Source organism: Pseudoliparis swirei, unplaced genomic scaffold (assembly GCF_029220125.1).
Source record: "Pseudoliparis swirei isolate HS2019 ecotype Mariana Trench unplaced genomic scaffold, NWPU_hadal_v1 hadal_25, whole genome shotgun sequence".
In the NCBI taxonomy this organism is placed as follows: domain Eukaryota; kingdom Metazoa; phylum Chordata; class Actinopteri; order Perciformes; family Liparidae; genus Pseudoliparis; species Pseudoliparis swirei.
Window position 1 is genome coordinate 628,697 of NW_026613261.1, and position 27,092 is coordinate 655,788.

The 27,092-nt window shown below is 49.4% G+C and overlaps 3 protein-coding genes across 3 annotated transcripts in view; all 3 read right to left on the bottom strand.

Moving 5' to 3' along the window:
• Window positions 1-1,274: 1,274 nt before the first annotated feature.
• On the bottom strand, window positions 1,275-12,026 carry LOC130190874 (uncharacterized). The gene is made up of 6 exons (XM_056410463.1): window positions 11,459-12,026; window positions 6,822-8,069; window positions 6,212-6,729; window positions 4,234-4,456; window positions 3,983-4,044; window positions 1,275-2,631 (listed from the first exon to the last, which is right to left on the bottom strand). Exons 1-6 carry the CDS (start codon window positions 11,691-11,693, stop codon window positions 1,558-1,560), a joined length of 3,360 nt encoding a protein of 1,119 aa, XP_056266438.1. The 5' UTR covers window positions 11,694-12,026; the 3' UTR covers window positions 1,275-1,557.
• A 942-nt stretch (window positions 12,027-12,968) lies between these two features.
• Window positions 12,969-17,547, bottom strand: LOC130190963 (zinc finger protein 316-like). Its single transcript, XM_056410626.1, has 2 exons — window positions 17,172-17,547; window positions 12,969-15,994 (listed from the first exon to the last, which is right to left on the bottom strand). The coding sequence occupies exons 1-2, from the start codon at window positions 17,446-17,448 to the stop codon at window positions 15,114-15,116; spliced, it is 1,158 nt and encodes a 385-aa protein (XP_056266601.1). The 5' UTR covers window positions 17,449-17,547; the 3' UTR covers window positions 12,969-15,113.
• A 2,921-nt stretch (window positions 17,548-20,468) lies between these two features.
• si:dkeyp-68b7.12 (rho GTPase-activating protein 30) overlaps window positions 20,469-27,092 on the bottom strand; it is a 15,273-nt gene continuing 8,649 nt past the window's right edge. Inside the window, exons 9-14 of the mRNA XM_056410464.1 lie at window positions 26,257-26,328; window positions 24,838-25,169; window positions 24,519-24,741; window positions 23,980-24,209; window positions 22,604-23,910; window positions 20,469-22,144 (exon numbers count right to left, since the gene is read on the bottom strand). Of these exons, the coding sequence (XP_056266439.1) occupies window positions 20,782-22,144; window positions 22,604-23,910; window positions 23,980-24,209; window positions 24,519-24,741; window positions 24,838-25,169; window positions 26,257-26,328 (3,527 nt within the window). The 3' untranslated portion in view covers window positions 20,469-20,781. The remainder of the gene's footprint in view (window positions 22,145-22,603; window positions 23,911-23,979; window positions 24,210-24,518; window positions 24,742-24,837; window positions 25,170-26,256; window positions 26,329-27,092) is intronic.

A 27,092-nucleotide genomic window follows, 5' to 3' on the forward strand; every position in this document is an offset into this window, starting at 1 on the left:
ATAAAACATCAAACATGAAACATGAAGCATGAAGCATAAAACATGAAGCATAAAACATCAAACATGAAGCATAAAGCATGAAACATAAAACATGAAGCATGAAGCATAAAACATTAAACATGAAGCATGAAACATGAAGCATGAAACATTAAACATGAAGCATGAAACATTAAACATGAAGCATGAAACATGAAGCATGAAACATGAAGCATGAAACATGAAACATGAAGCATGAAACATGAAACATTAAACATGAAGCATGAAACATGAAGCATGAAACATGAAGCATGAAACATTAAACATGAAACATGAAGCATGAAATATGAAGCATGAAACATTAAACATGAAATATTAAACACTTTCTCACTCTTTAACTCTTTCTAACTCTCTCTCTTCATGCAGTGCTGCTGCTTCTCCTCTGAGCCCTGAACAGGAAGTGGAGCTCCACAGCTTCCCTCCTCCTCTCTGCACCAAGAGGAAGCGTGACGTCGCCCCCTGGTGGCGAGTCAGTGTTTAATTATTACATTTTAAATTGTGGTTTTTGGGAGAAGAGATCCCCGAGAACATCACGACGCCTACATTTTTTGTTATGATATTTCGGAATATCATAACAATCCTTACCCAACGTGAGGATAATAAACTATTATTATTAAACTGCTTTATGAGCCGAATTTTAAGGACGAAATGAAAACGTAGGGCGAAGAAGATCTAAATAATAATAATAAAATCCAGATGCTCATTTAAAACGATCCTTTAATATAAAATCAGAACAAAATACCAAAATGATTTTGGGGGATACGTTTTGTGTGAAGAGTTTCAACGTTGAGCAAAAAGGTTTTGATTCACCATCAAAACAAAAGCAACTCACAGGAAGACAGGAAATGATGTCATATGAAAGGAAGTAACCGAGAGGAGAAAAGGAAATGATGTCATATCAGAGGAAGTCACCGAGAGGAGAAAGGGAAATGATGTCATATCAGAGGAAGTAACCGAGAGGAGAAAGGGAAATGATGTCATATCAGAGGAGAAAGGGAAATGATGTCATATGAGGAAGTAACCGAGAGGAGAAAGGGAAATGATGTCATATGAGAGGAAGTAACCGAGAGGAGAAAGGGAAATGTCATATCAGAGGAAGTAACCGAGAGAAAGGGAAATGATGTCATATGAGAGGAAGTAACCGAAAGGAGAAAGGACCTGGAAGAGGAATATCAGACATGTTGGAGCGCGTTGGGCTTTGGGGATTTCTAGCTTTGACTGAAAAAATATACTGAGGGTGTAATTCAGTTTGACCTTTAATAATAATAATAATAATAATAATAATAGGTAATTAAAAATGGAGCAAGCGTCTTAAAATCCATTTTGCATAGTGGAATATGCTTCAAGGTTCAAAGAGCAACGAGAGGCTTCAGAGTTTTTCATTGTTTTGTCTATCCAACGCGCCGCCGCCTCCTCAGACGCCTCCTCAGCCGCCGCCTCCTCAGACGCCTCCTCAGCCGCCGCCTCCTCAGCCGCCGCCTCCTCAGACGCCTCCTCCTCCTCTGCCGCCGCCGCCGCCCCTCAGCTGTAGGTGTGGATGATTGTGTGGCGCTTCAGGTGGTGCATGAGGATGAAGGTCTTGCCGCACAGCGAGCAGCTGTAGGGCCGCTCGCCGCTGTGCGTGCGCTGGTGGACCCGCAGGCTGCTCTGCTGCGTGAACCTCTTGCCGCACAGCGAGCAGCCGTACGGCTTCTCGCCCGTGTGCGTCCGGTGGTGGATGCCGAGGTGCGACGAGCACTGGAAGCTCTTGCCGCACACGGCGCACCAGAAGGCCCGCTTCCTCTTGTGGCTCTGCTGGTGCAGCTTGAACTGGTGGTGGCGGCCGAACGTCTTGCCGCAGTGCGAGCAGGCGTAGCCGCGCGGCGCCACCGCCGCCGCGCCGGACGCCGGTTTGTGGGCGTGGAAGCAGCCGGCGTGCGAGTGCTCCCCGGCGGCGGCCGGCGGCCTCGAGGCGCTCCTCTGCGAGCGGAGCTCCTCCTTCGGCCGGTCCGGAGGTCGCGGCTTGAAACCGCCGGACGCCTGCGGCACGCCGCCGCCCACGTCGACCCCGTTGCACGGCTGGGCGGCGGCGGCGGCGTCCGAGTGGTCGGGGAAGGTGTTGGAGTACTCCTCCACCACGCTGGAGAAGTCGGGGAAGCCGGCGTCGATGTCGTTGCCTTCGATGATGGTGGACCACAGCTGGTTCTCCCTCTCGTCCATGGAGAAGTCCGCCGCCAGCTGCGCCCGCTTCCCGGCGGCGCCGTGCCGGCAGCCGTCCGGGCCGAAGCCCGAGGGGCGGTCCTCCTCCTTCTCCGTCTTCACCGTGAGCTGCAGGCCGCCGTCTCCCTCGTGCTGACCGCACGGGTCGCCGAACTCGGACGCCCTGACGCTCTTCGCCTCCGAGCGGGCCGTCCGGTGGCTCTCGGCGGCCGGACGCCGGTAGTGGGCGGCGGAACCTGCGAGTGACGCAACATTTAACCGCGCGGCTTTCCTTCTTGCGCAACAACCCAGAGGCCACTCACCCATCGGGCCGACGGGCTCGCTGACCCACAGCATCTCGTCGGGACTTTCCTCTTTGATGGCGAAGGACACGGCGGCCTCGTGCACCTCGGGGAACTAGAACAGAGACACGGTGACACCTCCTGACCTCCTGACCCCCGGAGGAACAGGGGATCTGGACCGGTGCAGACCGGCCCGCAGAGGAACCGGTCCTTCTGAATCTGCTACGAATGATGTAATGACAACTTATGAGCAGTAAAGGACTAAATGACTCATCATGAGGACCAGTGGAGCATATTTTGTGTGTTAATTTTTTTTAAGGAGGGAGATGATACTGACATACACACTTATGTGTCGTTTCAACGAGGAGTGGCAATACTTTCATCTAAATAAATATATATAAATACATATTTTATATATATATATATAAATATATATAAATATCTTGATATATAGAAAATATATATTTATATAAATATATAAATAGATATTGTATATATATGTATAAAATATATATAAATATATATATATATAAATATATACATATAAATAAATATTTGATATATCTATAAATATATTTATATAAATATATATATATACATATATAAATATATATATATACATTTATACATATAAATAATATATATATTTAGCCTTAATATAAAAGTATATTTACGAGCAGCTTTAAATTAAATGATCAGAAGCAGGTTGTCCACACTGAGCGTCTTGCTCAAGGGTTCCAGAAACAATCTGTGTGTGTATGTGTGTATGTGTGTGTGTGTATGTATGTATGTGTGTGTGTGTATGTGTATGTATGTATGTGTGTGTGTGTGTGTATGTGTGTGTGTGTGTATGTATGTGTGTATGTGTGTGTGTGTGTGTGTATGTATGTATGTTTATTTATGTAATGATTGAAAAGGAAAAAACTAGAGAATGGAAGAGGGGAAGAGAGAGAGATCTGTGACAAAAGGCCGTCGTTAGTATTCTCGAGTGAAGAGTAATCCACCTCCCTCCATCCCTCCATCCCTCTCTCTCTCTCCCTCTCTCCTTCTCTCTCTCTTCCTCCCTCCCTCCCTCCTTCTCGCTCCCTCCTTCCCTCCTTCTTTTATTTAAAATGATTCCACCTCTCTGAACATCAACACAACTATGTTTATTAGAAGAGAATACATATGACCAACATGACTCCTCTGTGTCCCCTAGCTCCTTGTTCCCTTCCTCTGTGTCCCCTAGCTCCTTGTTCCCTTCCTCTGTGTCCCCTAGCTCCTTGTTCCCTTCCTCTGTGTCCCCTAGCTCCTTGTTCCCTTCCTCTGTGTCCCCTAGCCCCTTGTTTCCTTCCTCTGTGTCCCCTAGCCCCTTGTTTCCTTCCTCTGTGTCCCCTAGCTCCTTGTTCCCTTCCTCTGTGTCCCCTAGCCCCTTGTTTCCTTCCTCTGTGTCCCCTAGCTCCTTGTTGTGTGTGTGTGTCACCGACCGTAATGCTGCCGGTGGGGTGCGCGCCGCCCCCCGCGGCGGCTCCCCGGTCCATGTAGTTCTCTACAGCAGCAACACAGAACAACAAGTCTCATTAAGAACTACATGTTAGTGCGCGCGCTCATCAACGCGCAACAACAGCAGCGCGGCTCCACGAGACGATGACGACACATGACATTAACACACACAACAACAACAACACGCATAGTTGGCTAATCAACAGCAGCAGCCGCGGCCGCGCGCCTGCCTCACCGAGCCCGCGCCGCTGCGGCGGCGGCGTGCCGCGCGCCTCCGGCCGCAGCCGCCGCCGCAGCGCGTCGTTCTCGCTCTGCCGCCGGCTGAGCTCCAGCTGCAGCAACGAGACCTTGTCCTCCACCAGCTGCGAGATCTCCGCCACGGCCGCCTTCACCAGCGCCTCCATGATGGAGGACAGCTGCGTCTGGAAGGGGACGACGCACGTCGCCATGTTTTCGGACTAGCGTGCACGAAAAAGTAACGAGCGAAACAAGGAAGAGGGGAGTAAATCCCTCCGCGCTATAGTCCTTTTTTATATTTATTTTTTTATGATTAAAAGAAAACGCGGAAGCAGCGACGCAGTAGAACCCTCTACATCCCCGCGCTGTGGTTCTAGCTAGCCGGAACCTTCTTCCGTGTGGCGGAGGACTCTTTACCGTAAAGGCAGCAGCAGAGGCGCAGCCGCATCACCAGCGGACAAGAGAGAGGGGGGGGGGGACACAGAAAACCCGAGATATGGTCCCCCCGACCCTCTCGATGGCCTCGGGCCTCTTGTTCACCCCCCCCCCTTGGAGTCTCGAGGTGAAGCGTAAACGTGTCTCACCTCGAACGTCGTTTTACGGCCTTGAGACGGGTCGGCTGACCTTTAGGGTCAACCCGGCCAACAGAAATAAAACATGGCTCTACATTTATTAATTTATTCATATTTCATCTCCAGAGAGCTGAGGACGAGCCTCCCGACTCACCGAGGAGCCGGCGTTAAGATATAAACTACTAACTTTTAAAGATAAAGTAGATCCCTGTGGAACCGGCGGTGGGTCATGGTCGATGAAGACGACTCCATCCTAAAGAAAGGTTCCGATCTGGATCTGTGAGGCCAGATGTTTGGATGTGTGTAGACCATGTCCATGAGGAGGAGGAGGAGGAGGAGGAGGAGGAGGAGGAAAGATTGAGCATTCAAAAGTCATTTATTTCCAACGGTTCAGTATCAAAAGGAACATTACCGACTCGGTCAAGTTGCAGGTTGAATCAGAAATTATTATTATTTAATAATTAACAAATCAATTATTTATGAGTTATGGCCCCCCCAAAAATACTCCCGTCCTTGAGTCCAAAGTAAAAATACATTTCAAGCTCCTCTACTGGTTTTAAATGACACTTACTGTCTCTTAAGTGGGCGTGGTCAAGGTGAACTCAGTGGGCGTGGCCAATGTGTACTCTTTAAAAAAAAGATCCCAACGACCTCTGACCAACAAAACTCTGCACACGCCTTTCTTCTTCTTCTTCATTATTTTAAAATACAAAAAGACAAACAGAAAAAATATATTATATATATATATATTATATACGTATATATAAATATTCTCTCGTCATTATTTTTCAGATTTTCCAACTGTAAACCAACATCCTCTACGACGGGATTAAAAACCTAAAATCATCATCAAGCTACAACGTAGAAAGAGAGAAAGTAGAAAGAGAGAACATAGAAAGAGAGAAAGTAGAAAGAGATAAAGTAGTCCCCTCACTGCTCCTCAGGAGAAGAACAGACTTCATTTCACATTTTTCTTATTTGGCGGTAAAGCGTGTGAAAAAAACAGAAGAATAAACCAGAGACGATCTCCAGCCGAGTCGAGAAAAGTTTCATTCGTTCCTAATTCATCCAAATACTCCAAAAAGTACATCTTCATCAAACCTGAAGGACTCAGAACCAGAAACACGCCGACGCCTCGAAATTCAGTCACTACCGCAAAATTACACATTGTATACCGAGTCTTTGAAGGGGGCGGAGCCAAGTCTGTCGTGACATCATCACTCCTCCAGGAGAGACCGCGGCGTCACAACATTTAAATCAATGTTTTGGCCGTCTCAATATTCAACTTCATGAAAACATAAAAAACTGAAACCGTGTTGTGCAAAGTTTAGTCTATAAATGTTGTCACCGCAAAAAACAAACAAACAAACAAACAAACATCACTCATCTAGAACGCGCCCGTCAGCTGAAGGCGGCGCCGTCGTCACAGCGGTGCTCCTGAAACGAGTCGAAGCAATCGAAGCTCCGCCCACACGTGGAGCAAATGAAGCAGTTCTGCCCGCCGCCGCCGCCGCCGCCCACGGCGCCGCAGTTATCCGCGGCGGCCATGTTGAATTCAAACTCGGCGCTGGCCGCCGAGTTTGAATTCAACATGGCCGCCGAGTACTCGTGCGCGAGCGTCTCCTCGAGGCCGGAGTACGGAGCGGCGTGCGAGGCCTCCTCCTCCCGGACTTTGGCGTGGAGAAAAGGCGGCGTGCTTCCCCGCCGCTCGCCGGCGGCATCGCCGGACGACCACGGCCGACTCCGCCCCGCCGCGGCGTGGAGCTCCTCCCCGCCGGGCTCCAGCTTCACCATCACGGTGCGCTCGCCGCCCGCCTCGCCGTACGCGCCGCCGCCGCCCAGGTACGGCTCCTCGAGCGCCGCCGGCCCGCCCTCGGGCGCCGGGAACATCAGGCGACTCGACTCCGGAGCGTCGGCGCCCTCTAGTGGAGAAGAAACACGAGAGAGATGTGACTTTTCTTCTGGTTTAATGATGCGGTGAATGTAGCGGGGTGAAGGGGGCGGGGCCTCTCACCGGCGCGGTGCGTCTTCATGTGGCCCTTCAGGCTGCTCTTCTGGTTGAAGCAGCGCCCACACACCTGGCAGCCGTACGGCTTCTCCCCGGTGTGGATCCTCAGGTGTCGCTCCAGGTGGCCGACGCGCTCGAAGGCTTTGCCGCAGTACGAGCAGGAGAAGCACTTCCTGGGTTTCATCGGCAGGAAGGAGCGACTCGCCCGCGGCCGGCCGGGGTCCGGCGCCGCGGCGAGCGCGACCGAGCGGCCGTACGCCGCGCCGCCCGGCTCCCCGTACGGCGTCCCCGGGAAGGAGAACGTGCTGCAGGACGCGTCCGCCGCCGGCGGGAGCGGCCGAGCGAGCCCCGGGTCGGACGCCGCGCTCTGGGCCGCCGGCACGCCGCCGCCGAGGAACTCCACGCCGCCGAGGTCCGATCTGGACGTCCACCGCTGGCCGTCGCTCACGAATGTGTCGAAGCCGTCGCTCAGGCCGCCGCCTCCTTCCCTCGGCGCGATGTCCTCCTCCGCCGGTTCCCGCTTCACGAGGTCCTCGCTGTCCGGCGGGACGACGACATCGTCCGCGGCGTTCCCCCGGATCCCGTCCTCGGGGCGAGGGTTCCCCGCCGGCTCCGCCTCCCGAGCGCCCGGAAGCAGAACACAGAGAAGACGCCGCGTGTCGGTCGCCGGTTCGATTCCTCGGTTCCCGACCGCCGCGCCCCGGCCGGTCGGCCCGGCGGCGCCCTGACCGCGGTGCGTCTTGCGGTGCTCCTTCAGGCTGCAGTTCTGGTTGAAGCGCCGGCCGCACTCCTGGCAGCCGTAGGGTTTCTCCCCGGTGTGGATCCTCTTGTGGCGCTCCAGGTGGCCGCCGCGCTCAAAGTGCTTCCCGCAGTACGGGCAGCTGAAGCCCTTCCTGAGCACCAGGCGCTTCGCCGCCGCGTTCGCCCGCCGCCGTGCGGCGCCGTACGGCCCGCGGTACTGACCGCAGCCCGGCGGCCCGCGGATGAACGGGCTCGGTGGAAAGCCGGCGGGCGGCGCGCCGTTCAGAGGGGAGGCGGAGCTCCGCCCCAGAGGAGAAGAACCGGAGGCGCCGCGTCCCGCCGGCCGCCATTGTCCGCACGAGGACGCGTCTTCTCGGTTCTCTTCGCTTCCTTCATCCGCGGGTTCACACTTCACCGGCGCCGGCGGCTCGGGTCTGGACGGGCCGCTGCGGTTCTTGTCGAGGGAACCGTTCTCCAGCGAGGTTCTCTCCTCGCCGACGGGCCTCTGGGCGTCTGAGGAGACGAGAACAGGAAGTCAGACGGTCAACGGATGGATATGATGAACGAGACGAAGGGAACCAAGGACGGGTAGGCATGTTCCCTAGGCTCTACGTTCTACATTCCCTATGCCCTAGGTTCCCTATGCCCTAGGTTCTACATGTCCTATGCCCTAGGTTCTACGTTCCCTATGCCCTAGGTTCTACGTTCCCTATGCCCTAGGTTCTACGTTCCCTATGCCCTAGGTTCCCTATGCCCTAGGTTCTACGTTCCCTATGCCCTAGGTTCCCTATGCCCTAGGTTCTATGTTCCCTATGCCCTAGGTTCTATGTTCCCTATGCCCTAGGTTCCCTATGCCCTAGGTTCTATGTTCCCTATGCCCTAGGTTCTACGTTCCCTATGCCCTAGGTTCTATGTTCCCTATGCCCTAGGTTCCCTAGGTTATATGTTCCCTATGCCCTAGGTTCTACTTTCCCTATGCCCTAGGTTCCCTGGGTTCTACTTTCCCTATGCCCTAGGTTCTATGTTCCCTATGCCCTAGGTTCTACGTTCCCTATGCCCTAGGTTCTATGTTCCCTATGCCCTAGGTTCTATGTTCCCTATGCCCTAGGTTCTACTTTCCCTATGCCCTAGGTTCCCTGGGTTCTACTTTCCCTATGCCCTAGGTTCTACGTTCCCTATGCCCTATGTTCCCTATGCCCTAGGTTCCCTATGCCCTAGGTTATATGTTCCCTATGCCCTAGGTTCCCTATGCCCTAGGTTCTACGTTCCCTATGCCCTAGGTTCCCTATGCCCTAGGTTCTACGTTCCCTATGCCCTAGGTTCCCTATGCCCTAGGTTCTACGTTCCCTATGCCCTAGGTTATATGTTCCCTATGCCCTAGGTTCTATGTTCCCTATGCCCTAGGTTCTAGGGCATAGGGAACGTAGAACCTAGGGCCTAGGTTCTACGTTCCCCATGCCCTAGGTTCTACATTCCCTATGCCCTAGGTTCCCTATGCCCTAGGTTCTACGTTCCCTATGCCCTAGGTTCTATGTTCCCTATGCCCTAGGTTATATGTTCCCTATGCCCTAGGTTCCCTAGGTTCTATGTTCCCTATGCCCTAGGTTCTATGTTCCCTATGCCCTAGGTTCTACGTTCCCTATGCCCTAGGTTCTATGTTCCCTATGCCCTAGGTTCCCTATGCCCTAGGTTCTACGTTCCCTATGCCCTAGGTTCTATGTTCCCTATGCCCTAGGTTCCCTAGGTTCTACGTTCCCTATGCCCTAGGTTCCCTAGGTTATATGTTCCCTATGCCCTAGGTTCTATGTTCCCTATGCCCTAGGTTCCCTAGGTTATATGTTCCCTATGCCCTAGGTTCTATGTTCCCTATGCCCTAGGTTCTACGTTCCCTATGCCCTAGGTTCTACGTTCCCTATGCCCTAGGTTCTACGTTCCCTATGCCCTAGGTTCTACATTCCCTATGCCCTAGGTTCTATGTTCCCTATGCCCTAGGTTCCCTATGCCCTAGGTTCTACGTTCCCTATGCCCTAGGTTCTATGTTCCCTATGACCTAGGTTCCCTAGGTTCTACGTTCCCTATGCCCTAGGTTCCCTAGGTTATATGTTCCCTATGCCCTAGGTTCTATGTTCCCTATGGCCTAGGTTCTACGTTCCCTATGCCCTAGGTTCCCTAGGTTATATGTTCCCTATGCCCTAGGTTCCACGTTTCCTATGCCCTAGCTTCTATGTTCCCTATGCCCTAGGTTCTACGTTCCCTATGCCCTAGGTTCCCTGGGTTCTGCTTTCCCTATGCCCTAGGTTCCCTAGGTTCTACGTTCCCTATGCCCTAGGTTCCACGTTCCCTATGCCCTAGGTTCTATGTTCCCTATGCCCTAGGTTCTACGTTCCCTATGCCCTAGGTTCCACGTTCCCTATGCCCTAGGTTATATGTTCCCTATGCCCTAGGTTCTATGTTCCCTATGGCCTAGGTTCTACGTTCCCTATGCCCTAGGTTCCCTATGCCCTAGGTTCTACGTTCCCTATGCCCTAGGTTCCCTATGCCCTTGGTTCTACGTTCCCTATGCCCTAGGTTCCCTATGCCCTAGGTTCTACGTTCCCTATGCCCTAGGTTCTATGTTCCCTATGCCCTAGGTTCCCTAGGTTCTACGTTCCCTATGCCCTAGGTTCCCTAGGTTATATGTTCCCTATGCCCTAGGTTCCACGTTTCCTATGCCCTAGGTTCTATGTTCCCTATGCCCTAGGTTCTACATTCCCTATGCCCTAGGTTCCCTGGGTTCTGCTTTCCCTATGCCCTAGGTTCCCTAGGTTCTACGTTCCCTATGCCCTAGGTTCCACGTTCCCTATGCCCTAGGTTCTATGTTCCCTATGCCCTAGGTTCTACGTTCCCTATGCCCTAGGTTCCACGTTCCCTATGCCCTAGGTTATATGTTCCCTATGCCCTAGGTTCTATGTTCCCTATGGCCCTGGGTTCTCGTTCCCTATGCCCTAGGTTCCCTATGCCCTAGGTTCTACGTTCCCTATGCCCTAGGTTCCCTATGCCCTTGGTTCTACGTTCCCTATGCCCTAGGTTCCCTATGCCCTAGGTTCTACGTTCCCTATGCCCTAGGTTCTATGTTCCCTATGCCCTAGGTTCCCTAGGTTCTACGTTCCCTATGCCCTAGGTTCCCTAGGTTATATGTTCCCTATGCCCTAGGTTCCACGTTTCCTATGCCCTAGGTTCTATGTTCCCTATGCCCTAGGTTCTACGTTCCCTATGCCCTAGGTTCCCTGGGTTCTGCTTTCCCTATGCCCTAGGTTCCCTAGGTTCTACGTTCCCTATGCCCTAGGTTCCACGTTCCCTATGCCCTAGGTTCTATGTTCCCTATGCCCTAGGTTCTACGTTCCCTATGCCCTAGGTTCCACGTTCCCTATGCCCTAGGTTATATGTTCCCTATGCCCTAGGTTCTATGTTCCCTATGGCCTAGGTTCTACGTTCCCTATGCCCTAGGTTCCCTATGCCCTAGGTTCTACGTTCCCTATGCCCTAGGTTCCCTATGCCCTTGGTTCTACGTTCCCTATGCCCTAGGTTCCCTATGCCCTAGGTTCTACGTTCCCTATGCCCTAGGTTCTATGTTCCCTATGCCCTAGGTTCCCTAGGTTCTACGTTCCCTATGCCCTAGGTTCCCTAGGTTATATGTTCCCTATGCCCTAGGTTCCACGTTCCCTATGCCCTAGGTTCCCTGGGTTCCAAGTAATTTAATCTGAAAGCCCAGAAGTCATTTGTTGGGCAACGCGGATCTCCTCTTCATCCCGCGTCTTCCTCATCATCACCTCACTGCGTTGTGACCCTCTCGTGTCACGTGGTCAGAGCCGAGGAGACCCGGGTCAGGCGCGTGTGTGTGTGTGTGTGTGGGGGGTCGTTACCGTGCCTCCCGCCGTCCGGCCCGGGGCCCGCGCCCCCCCGCAGGGCCCTCAGCTCGCCCCGCAGCAGCTCGAAGCCGCTCCGCAGCTTGTGGATCTCGGTCTCTCGCTGGCGGAGCTGCAGCCGCAGCACCACCATGCCGTCCTCCACCAGCCGGGCCACCTCCGCCACGGCCGCCTCGGACAGGGCGTCGATCACAGAGGCGATCTGAGCCCGCAGGGCGACGCTGCTCAGCATAGTTTCAACAACAACAACAACAACAACAACAACAAGGTGTCTGCAGCTCGCCGGGCTAACCGAGACGAGCCATGGCGGACGAGCGCCGACGAGCCAAGCTCTGAGCTAGCAGCAGCTAACGGGTACAAAGCGTAAACACAGGCACTCGTTCACCGGAAGTGACGACATGAATACCGTAAAGACCGGAAGAGAGGCGCCGCGGACATTGCTCTTCATATATATATAACAACTAAACTATATTAACTATCTATAAACTATATATTATATATACATATGTATAGATGGTGTTTTTTAAATGTTAGTTGGTTGAATAGAAAAACAAAACTCACCTATATAAATATATATATATTTAGATAATATAAATATATATATATATATAGTTTATATATATATACATATATATATATATAACTCATCCCTCTCTGTATAGAGGTGAGTTTGTTTTTTCTATGTAACCAACTAATATTAAAAAAACAGTATATATACATTTATCTATATATATATAGGTGAGTTGTTTTTTATGTTTAACCAATTTTTTTTAAACAGTTTTAAACATACAAGAATTAATACAAGCAACAATCAAATTATATATATTTATTTATAAATATATGTATATACATTTAACTTGACTATATAGTTGTATTCAAGTGTTTTATGTTGTGTTATTATCCCTTAAAAGCCTAATCATGTCCTGTAAATTATCTATATAGATTGCATTTTATTTAAATGTAACAGTTTCCAGTATTAGCTGTGGGAAGATATTTTATATTTTTTTCTACTTTTGGCTAATATACCATCATGTATGACTGATTTATATTATGTATTACTGATTTATATTATTAATCTGTAAGGTAACTGAAGCTGTAATGTATATAAAAGTTGTGCATTAAAAAAAGTTTTATAATAGATAATTTAAAATTAAAGTTGGTCCATTTTAAACACCATGTAGAAGACAACGCGTGCAATTAAACAACCATTTAATTACTTTATTAAAAATATATATTTTGTCACTTTTTTCCATTTTCCCAACAAAACATCATTTAATTAAACTTTATTCATTAACACACAATATCAAAAGTTAGTATTCAAAACAAAGACAAATAAATAAAATTAACAATATTTAATAAATAGATCAATTTATAGTACATGTTACACATATTTATATACACATCATATATATAAAATATATTATATATAGATATCAATCTACTGATGAAGTGCCACAATGTATGTATATATCTATACATATATATAAATATGTATAAACACATATACAAATATATATATAAAGAAATATACTTTTTATATATATATACATACATACATACGCACTACCTCTGTATGTGTGTGTGACAGATTTAAATTAAAAATATTTAAACAATAAATTATTGCATAGGCATAAACACTCTCCTCCCTCCCACAGCGAGTTGAATAAACATCACCTGTGTGATCAGTGATTAATATATTAAATGGATCATCACGAAAGACAAAGGAACGTCACAAAAGTACCAACAAGTGAAATAATCTGGATTTACATTCCCAAGGCACTGAAACCGCTGAGTTGAGGATGTGTATCCCTCAAAGCAGATTATTGATCCCACACGCTCCGAATAAGCACCACTCATTAACTCATTATTACATAATGTATAACACGAGTCATGGAAACAGAATGTCTCTTTATATTTATGTTTTGGACTTTTGATCAGACAAAACAAGCAATTTAAGAATAGGATTTTGGACTTTAATTGTGATCATCCTGAATCAACCAAATGAAAACATTGTGAAAATAATCGCCAAAAATAATAATGAAAATATTAATTAATTTGCTCTTCAATTAGATTTATTACCATTTGTTTTTGTTTTTAGGGGCTGTTGCTTGGATAAAAACAGATATTTTATAATGTTTTTAAACCAACAGATGCAGAACTAACCCTCTAAGTTCAGTTTAAAGATACAATAAATACCCAAATTGTACATTACAGTCTAATAATTAAGATTGTATTAAAATAGTGGATTCATCTTTAAAGGGTACCTGTAGTCAAAAACAACAACGTGCTACATCCATTAGGCGCATCAAATAAATCATATTTACCCCGCCGCTATTGTCAACAAGTCACGCATAGCCCGAGGCTTTACATTTCTTTGTCAACATTCTGAGTCCGTGAACGCTTCAGGGCGCAGACATCTTGCCAGTTATTTACTCATGTCAAAGGTCACTATGACGTAGAGTCGTTGAAAGGAATTCAGCCAATCCGGAGCCACTTCTACACGCGTTGCTTCTTGGGATAGATCGGTGGCCTCAAGAATTACACAATCTATATCAGGGGTGCTCAATACGTCGATCGCGGCGACCTGCCAGTCGATCGCGGCGTAGTATTGGTAGATCGCATGACATAAAAAAAATTTGGCCCGCCCCCCTGTCACTTTCTCTATAGCGCCACATTACAGCAGCAGCACGTCATTTCTGTCTCTACGTGTTGCGTTGACAGTCCTCTGCCCGCCGTCTCGTGCGCCGCGGAGCTCCCGACACCGGTTTGCGCGCATCGGGACGGACGGAGCAAAGAAAAAGTCACTAGCCCCCCGAACATGTCGGCCGAACATTGCATCAATGAAAGACATCTCCAGCGCTGGCTTATGCGCGATGTAGCTATCAAGCTCACTCTTTTGTGTGAAGCAGATGAGGTCTAATGACACGATATCATCGGACATAAATTCGTGCTCTTTACAACAAATGCACTCTATGTCTGTTTTCTGTGGCACACATTTCCCACAACTGCACCAAACGTCCGCCGACTTGCGTGCACGGTCCGCACGGTGAAGCATCTGGACCGGCGGTCCTTCGGCATCAACTTCATCAGAATCATCGCTATCATCGCTGTCACAATTCACTAAATGGGGATAGTCTGCTTTTAAAGGTTCAAACAAGTATCCAGTTGCTGAGTCAGACAATCTTTCATCGTCCATATTTCGCCCGTTTTCTATATTATTATCAAGTTCTCAGCATTTGTTTGCGAGCGCTCGACGTTGTTTATATTGGTATCTGAACACATCCGCTGTGGCTGGCTGTCGATCTCTCAACGATGTGACGTCACACCACCGGCGCCATATTCAAGCACCAGTGCAATGTCGCATGTCGGAGTTGAGGACTTTGAACAGCCTAAACTACGTATTGTTATTGAATACTGGACCGTCAGTGCATGAATAACCTTTAGAAACACATTATCTTTTGATCTGGCTACACAACAGGTACCCTTTAAGGCGAATATGAACAGGATACCATCAACAGGTTGGAGACATTGAGAAATATAACCGCCACTGCCCCCTGTTGGTGGGTTGCATTCACTGCACGTAAAAAAGTCTTTTAAAAGCCCGTTGCGCGTATCCTCTGGGCGCCGCGCGGCGGCTCGCGGCGGCCCACGGCTACCTGCCCTTCAGGTGGATCTCCTGGTGGATCTTGAGGTTGCCGAGCACCGTGAAGCTTTTGCCGCACTGGCCGCAGCCGTAGGGCTTCAGGCCGCCGTGGAAACGCTCGTGCCGCAGGCAGTTGTCCTGCCGCGAGAACATCTTGCCGCAAATGCGGCAGCTGAAGGGCCGCTCGCCCGTGTGCACGCTCTGGTGCGTCTTCAGCCGGGTCTTCTGGGTGAACGACTTGCCGCACTCCAGGCACCGGAAGGGTTTGAAGGGCCGGTGGGAGTCGGCCTTGTGCTCCTCCAGCTGAGCCGGGCGGGCGAAGCCCCGGTGGCACACAAACTGCTTCGGGTTCGTCCTCCAGGAGTTCGGAGCCTTTCTCGCCCTCGGGTTGTTCCGGTTGGGGACCGGGTCTTCAGCGGCGAGGGCTGACCTCTGTGCGGGAGGCGGGGCCAAAGACCATCCGTGGTCCTGACTGGCGTGTCCGATCCCTTCGTCCCCAACGGGCTCCGGAGCGGCGCTTCGCATGCACATCGGTCGGGTATCGACCTCCACTTTTATCGGCGCTCTCGACAGATCGCACGCGATGATGTCATTCGCCGCCGTTGGCGAGGGCTCACCGGAAGGGCCCTCTCCGTCTCCGTGAGCGGCATACCGCTCGGCCCCGTGGGGGAACAGCGGCGGCGCCCCGACGGGGCCTTTCTCAAACATGCAGCAGGCCGGCGGCGGCCAGGCGAGGGTCAGGTCGTCCCGCTCGCCGCCCTGGAAGAAGACGTCCGATGCGATGGCGGCGGCGGTTTCCTGGGCGGCGACTTCGTCGGCGAGCTCGTGTTTCACCGGAAGCGGCGAGTCCTCTGGGCCGAGTCCGGGAGGCTGAGGATCCACACCGTCACCTGATAACGACAGACACACACAAATACATTTTATATATTCCATATACATATAATATAAAAAAATATAATATACATATACATATAATATATATAGTAAAAATATATATAATATGTATAATATATATTATACATAGTAAAACAAGATACAACATTAATAATATATATAATATATATATGTAAATAGAATATATATATTATATTCATATATATATTATAATTATATATAATATAAATATACTTTAAAATTATAATATAGATGCATATTTATATATATGTAATATATTTATATATATATATATTTACTACATTTATATATATATAATATAAATATATATCATTATTATATATATAAATATAAAAACAGGAACAACTTCCTCTCGACTCTGGTTTCTCTGCATCTGATCCTGAGACTCGTCATTTATCATCTTAAATATACTTTTAATATTTAAGTTACACGCTTGAATCCGTCTGGCGGTTATTTTTCTGAATTGTTTGCCAATAGTTTTGGTTTTTCAACTTATTTATTTATGTTTTGGACTTTTAATCAGACAAAACATTTTTTAATTTGCACTTTTGAGCATTCTTCACTGTTTTTCCCTGTATCAACCAAATGTATTTTTTTTTTTTATAAATCACCAAAATTATTCAATAATAAAAATATTAATTAATTTGCTCTTTAATTGGGGTTACTACTATTTTTTAAATGTTGTTATCCATTAGTTGGATAAAAGAGCAATTGTATTTATTTCTTAAACCAACAGATGCAGAACTTCATGATGCAACATGTAAGACTTTGAGTTTGGTAATTTAAAGATAAAATGAATACCTAAATGGTACATTGCAGTCTAATAATTAAAAATGTATTACGGATTCATCTTTAATATTAACAGGAGACCATAAACAGACCGTTGAGGACCTCAAGTTATATATTATATATAATATAACTTGTTATATTATATAACTTGTTATATTATATATTATATAACAAGTTATATTATATAACTAGTTATATAATATATAATATACCAAGTTATATTATATATTATATATAATATAACAAGTTATATTATATAACAAGTTATATTATATAACAATTCATAATTACATTAATTTAAAAGGAATGTAGGAGTTCTTCGGTTCTGACCCCGGGACCAGGGTAGGGGGGCAGCCGGCTCACCCGCTCGGAGGACCCGCCGCGCGGCTGCCGCGTGCCGCCGCTCCTCCTCCTCCGCGGCTCGGCTCGCGGCGGCCTCCTCCTGCGCGTCGCCCAGCTGCTCCTCCATCAGCGTCAGGCTCCTGCGGAGCTCCAGGATCTCTCCGTCCTTGCGGCTCATCTCCAGCCGCAGCAGCACGCTGCCGTCCTCCAGCAGCTTCGTGACTTCGGCCACCGCCGCCTTCGCCAACACGTCCATGATGGCGGCGATCTGCGGCGCGAAGGACGCGGCGAGCAACATCGCGCCGAGCGAAGTTATATTTAAATTAAATTACAAAAACGTAAAAGCACGTCCAGCCGGACCGAAACGCCAAAGCTTTATTAAAACAGCTTCTGCAGCGAGGCGGAGCGCCCTCCTCCCAGCTGTCTTTATTGTGGTTTACTTCCGGAAGAACCTCCGGCCGGATGTGACGTAGGTGGCCACTACCGTAACTCTTCTATTAAACGCGAAATACAAATAGAATAGAATAGAATAGAAATATACTTTATTAATCCCCAAGGGGAAATTTGTCGAGCCAGTAGCAGCAACACAAGAATAAAAAATAAAAATAAAAATAAAATAAAAAACACAAAATATAAGAAGGGTTAGGGTGATCTGGCAAGAGGTGAACTGTTGTAGAGCCTCATAGCCGTCGGCAGGAATGTTCTCCTGTATCTCTCCTTGTGGCAGCGGAGCGTGAGGAGACGTCTGGAGAAAGTACTCCTCTGTCCCTGTAGGAGGTGGTGGAGAGGGTGGTCCGGGTTGTCCAATATGGACACAAGTTTCTTCAACGTCCTCCTCTCCACCACCTGTTCCAGGTGCTCCAGCTGGCAGCCGATGATGGAGCCAGCCTTCCTAACCAGTTTGTTAAGGCGGCTGGTGTCACCGGCTCGATGCTGCTCCCCAGCAGACAATGGCAAAGTGCAGCACACTGGCGACAACCGACTGGTAGAATAACTCCAGCATCTTGCTGCACACGTTGAAGGATCGAAGCTTTCTCAGGAAAAGAGTCGACTCATCCCCTTCTTGTACACAGCGTTGATGTTGGCCTTCCAGTTCAGTCGGCTGTCGATGGAGACGCCCAGGTACTTGTACTCCTCCACCATGTCCACGTCCACTCCCAGGACACTCAGAGGTGTAGGAGCTGTCGCCTTCCTCCTGAAGTCCACCACCATCTCTCTGGTCTTGGCCACGTTCAGCCGCAGGTGGTTCGCATCGGCCCACTTTACAAAGTCACTCACCACTGCCCTGTACTCCTCCTCCCGTCCATCCCTAATACACCCGACCACTGCAGAATCATCAGAGTACTTCTGCAGATGGCATGACTCCGTGTTGTACTGGAAGTCACTGGTGTACAGGGTGAAGAGGAAGGGAGACAGAACAGTTCCTGTGGGGCTCCAACATCACTGACCACCGTTCCAGACAGCACACGCCCAATTCTGACAAACTGTGGTCTGCCTGTGAGGTAGTCAGTGATCCAGGAGATGGTGGACGCGTCCACACCGGCCACCCGCAGCTTCTCACTCAGCAGCAGTGGCTGGATGGTGTTAAATGCACTGGAGAAGTCAAAGAAAGTGACTCTCACAGAGACACCGGTTCCATCCAGGTGCGACTGAGCTCGTTGCAGCAGGTAGATGATGGCGTCGTCCACTCCCACATGAGGCTGGTAAGCAAATTGCAGAGGGTCCAACGACGATTTCACCTGCGGCCGGAGGTGGGCCAAGACCAGCCTCTCCAGCACCTTCATCACATGGGAGGTGAGGCGACCGGACGGTAGTCGTTGAGGCCAGATGGTGTTGACTTCTTTGGGACAGGGACCAGGCACGACGTCTTCCACAGCACGGGACTTCCCCAGCCTCAGGCTGAGGTTGAAGAGGCGCTGCAGGACACCAGACAGCTGGGTGGCGCAGGTCTTTAGGACCCTGGGGCTGATGCCATCAGGACCTTCAGCTCTGCGCTGGTGTAGTTTCTCCAGCTGTCTTCTCACCTGGTCAGTCGTCACAGAGAGGGGAGGTGGAGAAGCCCATTGTTATTGAGGGCTCGGTGGATGTGCAGCTCAGCAGGGGGGACAGAGGGGGAGGAGGTGTTGGGGAGGTGTGATGTGTGGAGGAGGCGGGGGAGGGCTGTGAACTGAACCTATTGAAAAACAGTTCAGCTCGTTGGCCCTCTCCAAGGAGCCCCCTGGCTGTCTCCCTCCCACCTTGAAGCCAGTTATCTGCTTCATGCCAGACCACACCTCCCTTGTGTTGTTCAGCTGGAGTTTGGCCTCCAGCTTCCTCCTGTAGGAGTCCTTGCCCTCCCTGAGCTTCACCTTTAGGTTGCGCTGGGCTCTCCTCAGCTCATCCCTGTCTCCAGACCTGAAAGCAGCTTTCTTCATGTTAAGGCGCCTTCAGGTCCCTGGTGATCCAGGGCTTGTTGTTGGGAAGCAGCGCACAGTCCGTGATGGGATGGTGGTGTGTTCACAGAACTTGATGTATTCCGTGATGCAGTCGGTCATACTGTTGATGTCCTCCCGTGCGGTCCACAACACATCCCAGTCCGTTGACTCAAGCAGTCCTGTAGGCGTTGTTAGCCTCCAGAGACCACCTCCTCACAGTCCTGGTGGTCACCGCAGCCTCTTCACCAGAGGAACATACCTGGGTGTCAGCGGACCAGGTCATGATCAGACCTGCCGAGGGGGGGAAGGGCAGTGGCGCTGTATGCATCCTTAGTATTAGCATACAGCAAGTCCAGAGTTTTATTGTTCCTAGTTGGGCAGTCAATGTATTGATGGAAGGTTGGCAGAGCTTTATCCAATGTGGTGTGGTTAAAGTCGCCAGTGATGGTCATGAATGCTCCAGGCTGATGATTCAGCAGAGCAGACACAGTGGAGTGGATGGTGTCCACAGCTTCCTCAGCGTCAGCTGATGGCGGCACGTACACGACAAATCTCCTTCACTTTGCGGTTAACGAGAAGATACCGACTCTAAAGTATTAAAATGTTTTTATTTAGGACCGTATTCACAACAGCAAATATAATAATATAATTTATAATGTTTTTATTTTATTATAATATAATATAATGTGTCTTTCGGTGTTGAACTGCAAAGAAAAAATGTGACTTATAATTCATCAATTTTATATTTCGTCTCCATCTTTATTAAAATTATCATTATTATGTAATACTTACCCACAAAGACAAAAGTATGTCATATATTAATGCAACAATAGAGCAATAGCACCGTCTGGTTCCAAGAGTTTAAATAAACGAACATGAAGAAGAAAATTAAAGGACTGACACAAACATTAAAAACATTGTTTTATTCCCCAGAACAAGAAATAACCTTGACATTATATTCATCATCCATCCTCTTTCAAATCTACCATTTAACCATTTAACCATTGAACCACGTACTTATATACCCTGTATTCATAAATTACACTTTATATAACTCCAAAGTATTGTGTAATCAGAGAGCTGTATTCAAAACAAATCACTTTATTTTTTGCAGACGTTTATATTCATCATCCTTCACTTTTATTTAACTTCACGCAGTGTTCACTAATAAAAATAATACTTCTTCAATTATTATGAATGATTGTTGTCGCCTCACTTCACTGTCCTTCATTCCCCCTCTGCCTCTCTCTCTCCCGCCTCATGGTCGCCATGGCGACGGCCTCGTCGAAGCACATGCTGAGAGGACTGTCCCTGCTGGGGTCCCCGGCGGCGTTCTCCTCCCCGTCCCCCCTCCTCCTCTCCTTCCTCCCCTTGCCCTCGTCTTCGCCCTCGATGACCTTCTCGTGCTCCGTCGGGACTCTCGACGCCATTTCCCCACCGCCGCCGCCGCCGCCGCCGTGCTGCTGCTGCCGCTGCCGGAGGCTCATGGCGGTGACTTTGCAGTGCTGCGGCTTCGGAGGCACGACCGGCACCGCCCTCGCCTGGTAAACCTTCGGGTGTCTGGAGGTGACCACCGTCCTCCCTACTGCCCCACGGCCGCCGCCGCCGCTATCACCGCCACCGCCGCCGCTGCCGCCACCGCCACCGCCGACGCTGCTGCTGCTGCTGCCACCGCCGCCACCGCCGCCGCCACCAATCTCCTCCGTCCACTTCCTGTCGTCCCTTGGGACTTCCTTCGGCGGCCCGGCGTCTCGCCCTCCGTCACCGAGCTCTCTCTCTTTTGACCCCGCCTCCTCTCCGTCGGGACGCTTCCCTCGTTCACTTGTCTCCGGTGAGCTCGCCTCCTTTTCCTCAAACCCTCGCTGCACCTCTGGCTCCGTGCACTTGTCCTCGGTTCTCGATTCCTGGCTCCTTGATTCCTCCGCGGCCTCGACTCTGACCCCTGCCTCCTCGTTCCTCCTTCCTTCGTCAACGTCCAGCGTCTCCTCTCCTGAGACCTTTGCCAACGGCAATTCTTCTTCTCCGACTCCGACTCCTTTGATCGTGGCTTCCTCCCCGTCAACACTTGCTTCCTTCTCCTCGACCTGCTTCCTTTCCTCGACCTCGGTGTCTTCACACTCGAGTCCACCACCGGTTCCTCCTCCGGTGCTCCGCACTGAACCGTCCTGCTTTGGGTCACCTCCTCCTCCCTTGGGGGGTTCTTCCCACGTGCTTCCCTCGTTTCCTTTCCTCTCTAGCACCGGTCCTTGACACGCGTCCTCCATCTCTTCCTTTACCTTCGTGTCCTCTCCCTCGTCGCGTCCTCTGTCCTTCGTTGCTCCCGACTCCTCCACAGAGATTTCCCCGATGTCTTTTTGCTTCGGACGAGGAACTTCACGACAAGGTGGACGATCCAACACGGCCGGCGCCTCCTCCTCTTCTTCCTCCTCCTTTTCTTCCTCTTCCTCCTCCTCGTTCAGGTCGGCCTCGGCACTCGATTCCTCGCCGGCTTGGGTCGGAGCCTCCAGAAGTGGAGGATGTGGAGGAGGTGGAGTTGGAGGTGGTTCTTTGTCAAATTGAGAGTCCTCCTCCGATGCTTCGCTGCGGATGAAAGACGGAGAGAAGTATTTGAGACGAGCGATATCTTCTCGCTTTGGAAAAACTGTTTTGTAGGTTTGTAAAATGTAGTTTTAGCGTATTTTGAGGATTTAACATTGGATACAAACTTAGAGAGCTAAACATTTCTACTTTGTGCATATTTATGACAGACATGACTTCATTTATTTTATTTTATTTTATTTATTTTATTTATTTTATTTATTTTATTTATTTTATTTATTTTATTTATTTTATTTATTTTATTTATTTTATTCTTCTTTTTCTTCTTCTTCTTCTTATTATTTACACGTCTATCTGCCGGGGGTTCGATCCCAGACGGCCGTTCTATGGCACGTTCTCCATGTATTTGGTTCTCCGGGTTCTCCCACAGAGACGTTCTGTGAGCTCATCTCGCTTCACATTTCACTTTCTAACCAAATGTAAAAACAGGAATCACTCCACCTCTGCATGTTGTCTTCCGGTTGGTCTTCCTCTCCCTTCTTTGTCATCTCCTCTTCTCTCAGTCCATCTTCATCCCCCTCTTCTTTCCCTCCCTCCTGCTCCTCGTCTCCGGCCGCCGCTTCTTTAAATGAAGACGATGAAGAAGACTCGTCTGGAGTCCGTCGTCCAGGAGCCGCGTCAAAGAACGAGTTCCCTAAAAAGAAACTGGCGGGGAGGCTCTGAGAAAACAAGCTCTCCTCCTCCTCCTCCTCCTCTTCCTCCTCCTCCTCCTCCTCCTCAGAGCTCGACTCCTCCGAACCGAAGGTGGGCGACGTCATGTGAGGCAAGCTGAGCGACTTGGTGTGTCGGCTCTGTGAGTCCACGCTGAGCGGCCTGCGAGGCGTCGACCCGGTCGGGTCGGGGCCCGACTGCAGCTCCGACTGCAGCTCTGTCTGCAGCTCCGTCTGCAGCTCCGTCTGCAGCTGTGTCTGCATCTCCGTCTGCAGCTCCGTCTGCAGCTGTGTCTGCATCTCCGTCTGCAGCTCCGTCTGCAGCTGTGTCTGCATCTCCGTCTGCAGCTCCGTCTGCAGCTCCGACTGCAGCTCCGTCTGCATCTCCCTCTTCATCTCCGTCTGCAGCTCCGTCTGCAGCTCCGACTGCAGCTGTGTCTGCATCTCCGTCTGCAGCTCCGTCTGCAGCTGTGTCTGCATCTCCGTCTGCAGCTCCGTCTGCAGCTCCGTCTGCAGCTGTATCTGCATCTCCGTCTGCATCTCCGTCTGCAGCTCCGACTGCAGCTCCGTCTGCAGCTGTGTCTGCATCTCCGTCTGCAGCTCCGTCTGCAGCTCCGTCTGCAGCTGTGTCTGCATCTCCGTCTGCAGCTGTGTCTGCATCTCCGTCTGCAGCTCCGACTGCAGCTCCGACTGCAGCTCCGTCTGCAGCTGTGTCTGCATCTCCCTCTTCATCTCCGTCTGCAGCTCCGTCTGCAGCTGTGTCTGCATCTCCATCTGCAGCTCCGACTGCAGCTCTGACTGCAGCTGTGTCTGCATCTCCCTCTTCATCTCCGACTGCAGCTCCGTCTGCAGCTGTGTCTGCATCTCCCTCTTCATCTCCGTCTGCAGCTCCGTCTGCAGCTGTGTCTGCATCTCCCTCTTCATCTCCGTCTGCAGCTCCGACTGCAGCTCCGTCTGCAGCTGTGTCTGCATCTCCGTCTGCAGCTCCGACTGCAGCTCCGACTGCAGCTCCGTCTGCAGCTGCGCAGGAGGAGCCGGCTGCATGACTTCGTACTCGTCGTCCGAGTGATCCGGAGGCTCGACGGAGAACTCGTCCGCCTGAGACAGGAAGTGGAGACATTGAACTCCTCGCCTCGTTCCACCGCGATGGCGTCCTGCAGCACTCACCTGAGGGGGGGCGCTGCAGTCCAGGTGGTCCAGGAACTCAAAGTTGTCCTGAACATAGCCCGCCAGCTCCTGGTCCTCCTCCTGGGCCTCCTCCTGGGCCTCCTCCTGGGCCTCCTCCTGGGCCTCTTGGTCCTCCTCCTGGTCCTCTTCCTGGGCCTCCTCGACTCCCGTGGAATTGAGGACGTCGGAGGCCTCTGGCCGACAGCCAATCGGCTTCCTGCCTTCCATGTCTGAAAAGGAAGGAGGAGACGAGCTTTCGGTCATTACTAATGTGACACAGAGGAGGAGGTGCGGTTATGGGATGAAGGAGGAGGAGAAGAAGAAGAAGAAGAAGAAGAAGGAGAAGGAGAAGAAGAAGAAGAAGAGGAACAAGAACAAGAAGAAGAAGTAGAAGGAGAAGAAGAGGAAGAAGAACAAGAAGAAGAAGAAGAAGAAGAGGAAGAAGAACAAGAAGAAGAAGGAGAAGAAGAAGAAGAACAAGAAGGAGAAGAAGAGGAAGAAGAACAAGAACAAGAAGGAGGAGAAGGAGAAGAAGTTACCCATGTATTCGTCGACGTCATTATTTTCCTCGCCGTTGGAGACGGGGCTTTGTGCTCGCGGCTCTTTGGACACGCCTCCACCTTCCATCTCCGGCTTCCTACATTCACCTCTGACCTCCTCCTCCTTCTTCTTTCCTTCCCTTGCTTCCTCTCCTCCTCCTCCTGCCGCCTTCTCTTCCCCGTCCGTCTCCTTCCCTCTGCGACCTTTCACCTCTCCCTCCGCCTTCCTCTCCACCCCTCGGCTTTCCCTCCTCCGCCCCTTGTCTCCTCCCTCCTTCCCCTCCCCCCGGTGTCCCCCGCCGCCCCCCCCCCGGAGCACCACCCGGCCGGCCCCGCCTCCCTGCAGCACGCCGAGCGCCAGGTTGGAGGTGATGTGCAGCGGCACCGTCACCATGGTGGGGCCCGTGATGTGCATGGCCGCCCGCCGGCCCTTGGCGCTCAGCCCCGGACTGGCCCCGGACCGGGGGGCCTCGCCCGGGCCCTGACCCTCGGGATCCAGACAGGTGTAGGTGCCCTGGGTGCCCGCCCCCCCGCTCACCAGCCCCGTGCCCCGGCGGTACGTCACGGCGTACTCGCTGCCGCCGCTGGAGGCCGCAGCCTCGGGGGAGGGGCCGAGGAGGGGGGGCCGGGCGGTGGGGGGGGGCCTGGAACCTGGAGTGAGAGAGAAGAGACTGTTGCTCCGGATAATCAACTCTGGATGACTTTAAACTAAATAGAGTCATGTTTTTGTAATTTAAAATAAATTAACTAATGTAATATATATATATATAAATAAATAATATATATATTATTGATAAATATATATATTCATATATATTTATATATAGATATAAATATATTTCTTTAACAAAATATATACATACATTATTTATATATATTGTTTATTTATATATAACTATTTATATATGTATATACAGGACTGTCTCAGAAAATTAGAATATTGTGATAAAGTTCTTTATTTTCTGTAATGCAATTAAAAAAACAAATGTCATGCATTCTGGATTCATTACAAATCAACTGAAATATTGCAAGCCTTTTATTCTTTTAATATTGCTGATTATGGCTTACAGCTTAAGAAAACTCTAAAATCCTATCTCATAAAATTTGAATATTTCCTCAGACCAAGTAAAAAAAAAGATTTATAACAGCAAAACAAAATCAAACATTTGAAAATGTGTTTCCAGGTGTTTCGAGTTAATTAGACGATTCAAGTGATTTGTTTAATACCCTACTAGTATACTTTTTCATGATATTCTAATATTTAGAGATAGGATATTTGAGTTTTCTTAAGCTGTAAGCCATAATCAGCTATATTAAAAGAATAAAAGGCTTGCAATATTTCAGTTGATTTGTAATGAATCCAGAATGCATGACATTTTTGTTTTTTTAATTGCATTACAGAAAATAAAGAACTTTATCACAATATTCTAATTTTCTGAGACAGTCCTGTATATATACGAATATTTACATTTATATATATACAAAATGTAATATATATAACAAATATAATGTTTATATATATATGTATATTTCTATATATACATTTATTTATATCGATATAGATATAAATATATATAAATATTTTATGAATATATATATGTATATAAATAATTTAATAAATACATATATATAGATACATAATTTAATTTATATATATATATATATTTTAAATACATATATATATATTTTTTATTTAAATATATATATATTCATTACATTATTTGTATATTTAAAGCACCTTGGTTGGTGAAGGGCGACATGCTGAGGGAGTCCATGCTCCTCGCTGGTCTCAGAGCCGTCGGCTCTTTCTCTGCGAAAAAAGAATTGATTAGGACACATTGTATCAAAGTGGGTGAAGGAAAGGAAGCAAGGAGACAAGGAGGTTCAACATTTTCATGTGTCAATAGATTCCTTTTGAGGAGAAAACAAACCACGCTGTCATCGTTCAACCTTCAGCCAACAATGTGGTGATTAAAGTTTAGTTAATAAATGTACTTACAATAGAAGAAGAAGAAGAAGAAGAAGAAGAAGAAGAAGAAGAAGAAGAAGAAGAAGAAGAAGGAGGAGGAGGAGGAGAAGAAGGAGGAGAAAGAGGAGGAGGAGGAAAAGAAGAAGGAGAAGAAGAAAGAGAAGAAGGAGGAGGAGGAGAAGAACAAGGAGGAGGAGCAAGAGGAGGAGGAGAACAAGAACATGAAGGAGGAGGAGCAGCAGGAGGAGGAGGAGCAGCAGCAGCAGCAGGATGAGCAGCAGGAGGAGCAGCAGGAGGAGGAGGAGGAGCAGCAGGAGGAGGAGGAGCAGCAGGAGGAGGAGGAGCAGCAGCAGGAGGAGGAGCAGCAGCAGGAGGAGGAGCAGCAGGAGGAGGAGCAGCAGCAGGAGGAGGAGCAGCAGGAGGAGCAGCAGGAGGAGGAGGAGGAGCAGCAGGAGGAGGAGCAGGAGCAGCAGCAGGAGGAGGAGGAGGAGGAGCAGCAGCAGGAGGAGGAGGAGCAGCAGGAGGAGGAGCAGCAGGAGGAGGAGGAGGAGCAGCAGGAGGAGGAGGAGGAGGAGCAGCAGGAGGAGCAGCAGGAGGAGGAGCAG

Coding starts and splice junctions, on each gene's coding strand:
- LOC130190874 (XM_056410463.1), bottom strand. CDS start 11,693: ATGCTGAGCAGCGTCGCCCTGCGGGCTCAGATCGCCTCTGTGATCGAC. Junction 6,730..6,821: donor CATGAAGACGCACCGCGCCG/GTGAGAGGCCCC, acceptor CTTCTCCACTAG/AGGGCGCCGACGCTCCGGAG. Junction 4,045..4,233: donor GCCGCAGCGGCGCGGGCTCG/GTGAGGCAGGCG, acceptor TTGCTGCTGTAG/AGAACTACATGGACCGGGGA.
- LOC130190963 (XM_056410626.1), bottom strand. CDS start 17,448: ATGTTGCTCGCCGCGTCCTTCGCGCCGCAGATCGCCGCCATCATGGAC. Junction 15,995..17,171: donor GCGGCGGGTCCTCCGAGCGG/GTGAGCCGGCTG, acceptor TGTCGTTATCAG/GTGACGGTGTGGATCCTCAG.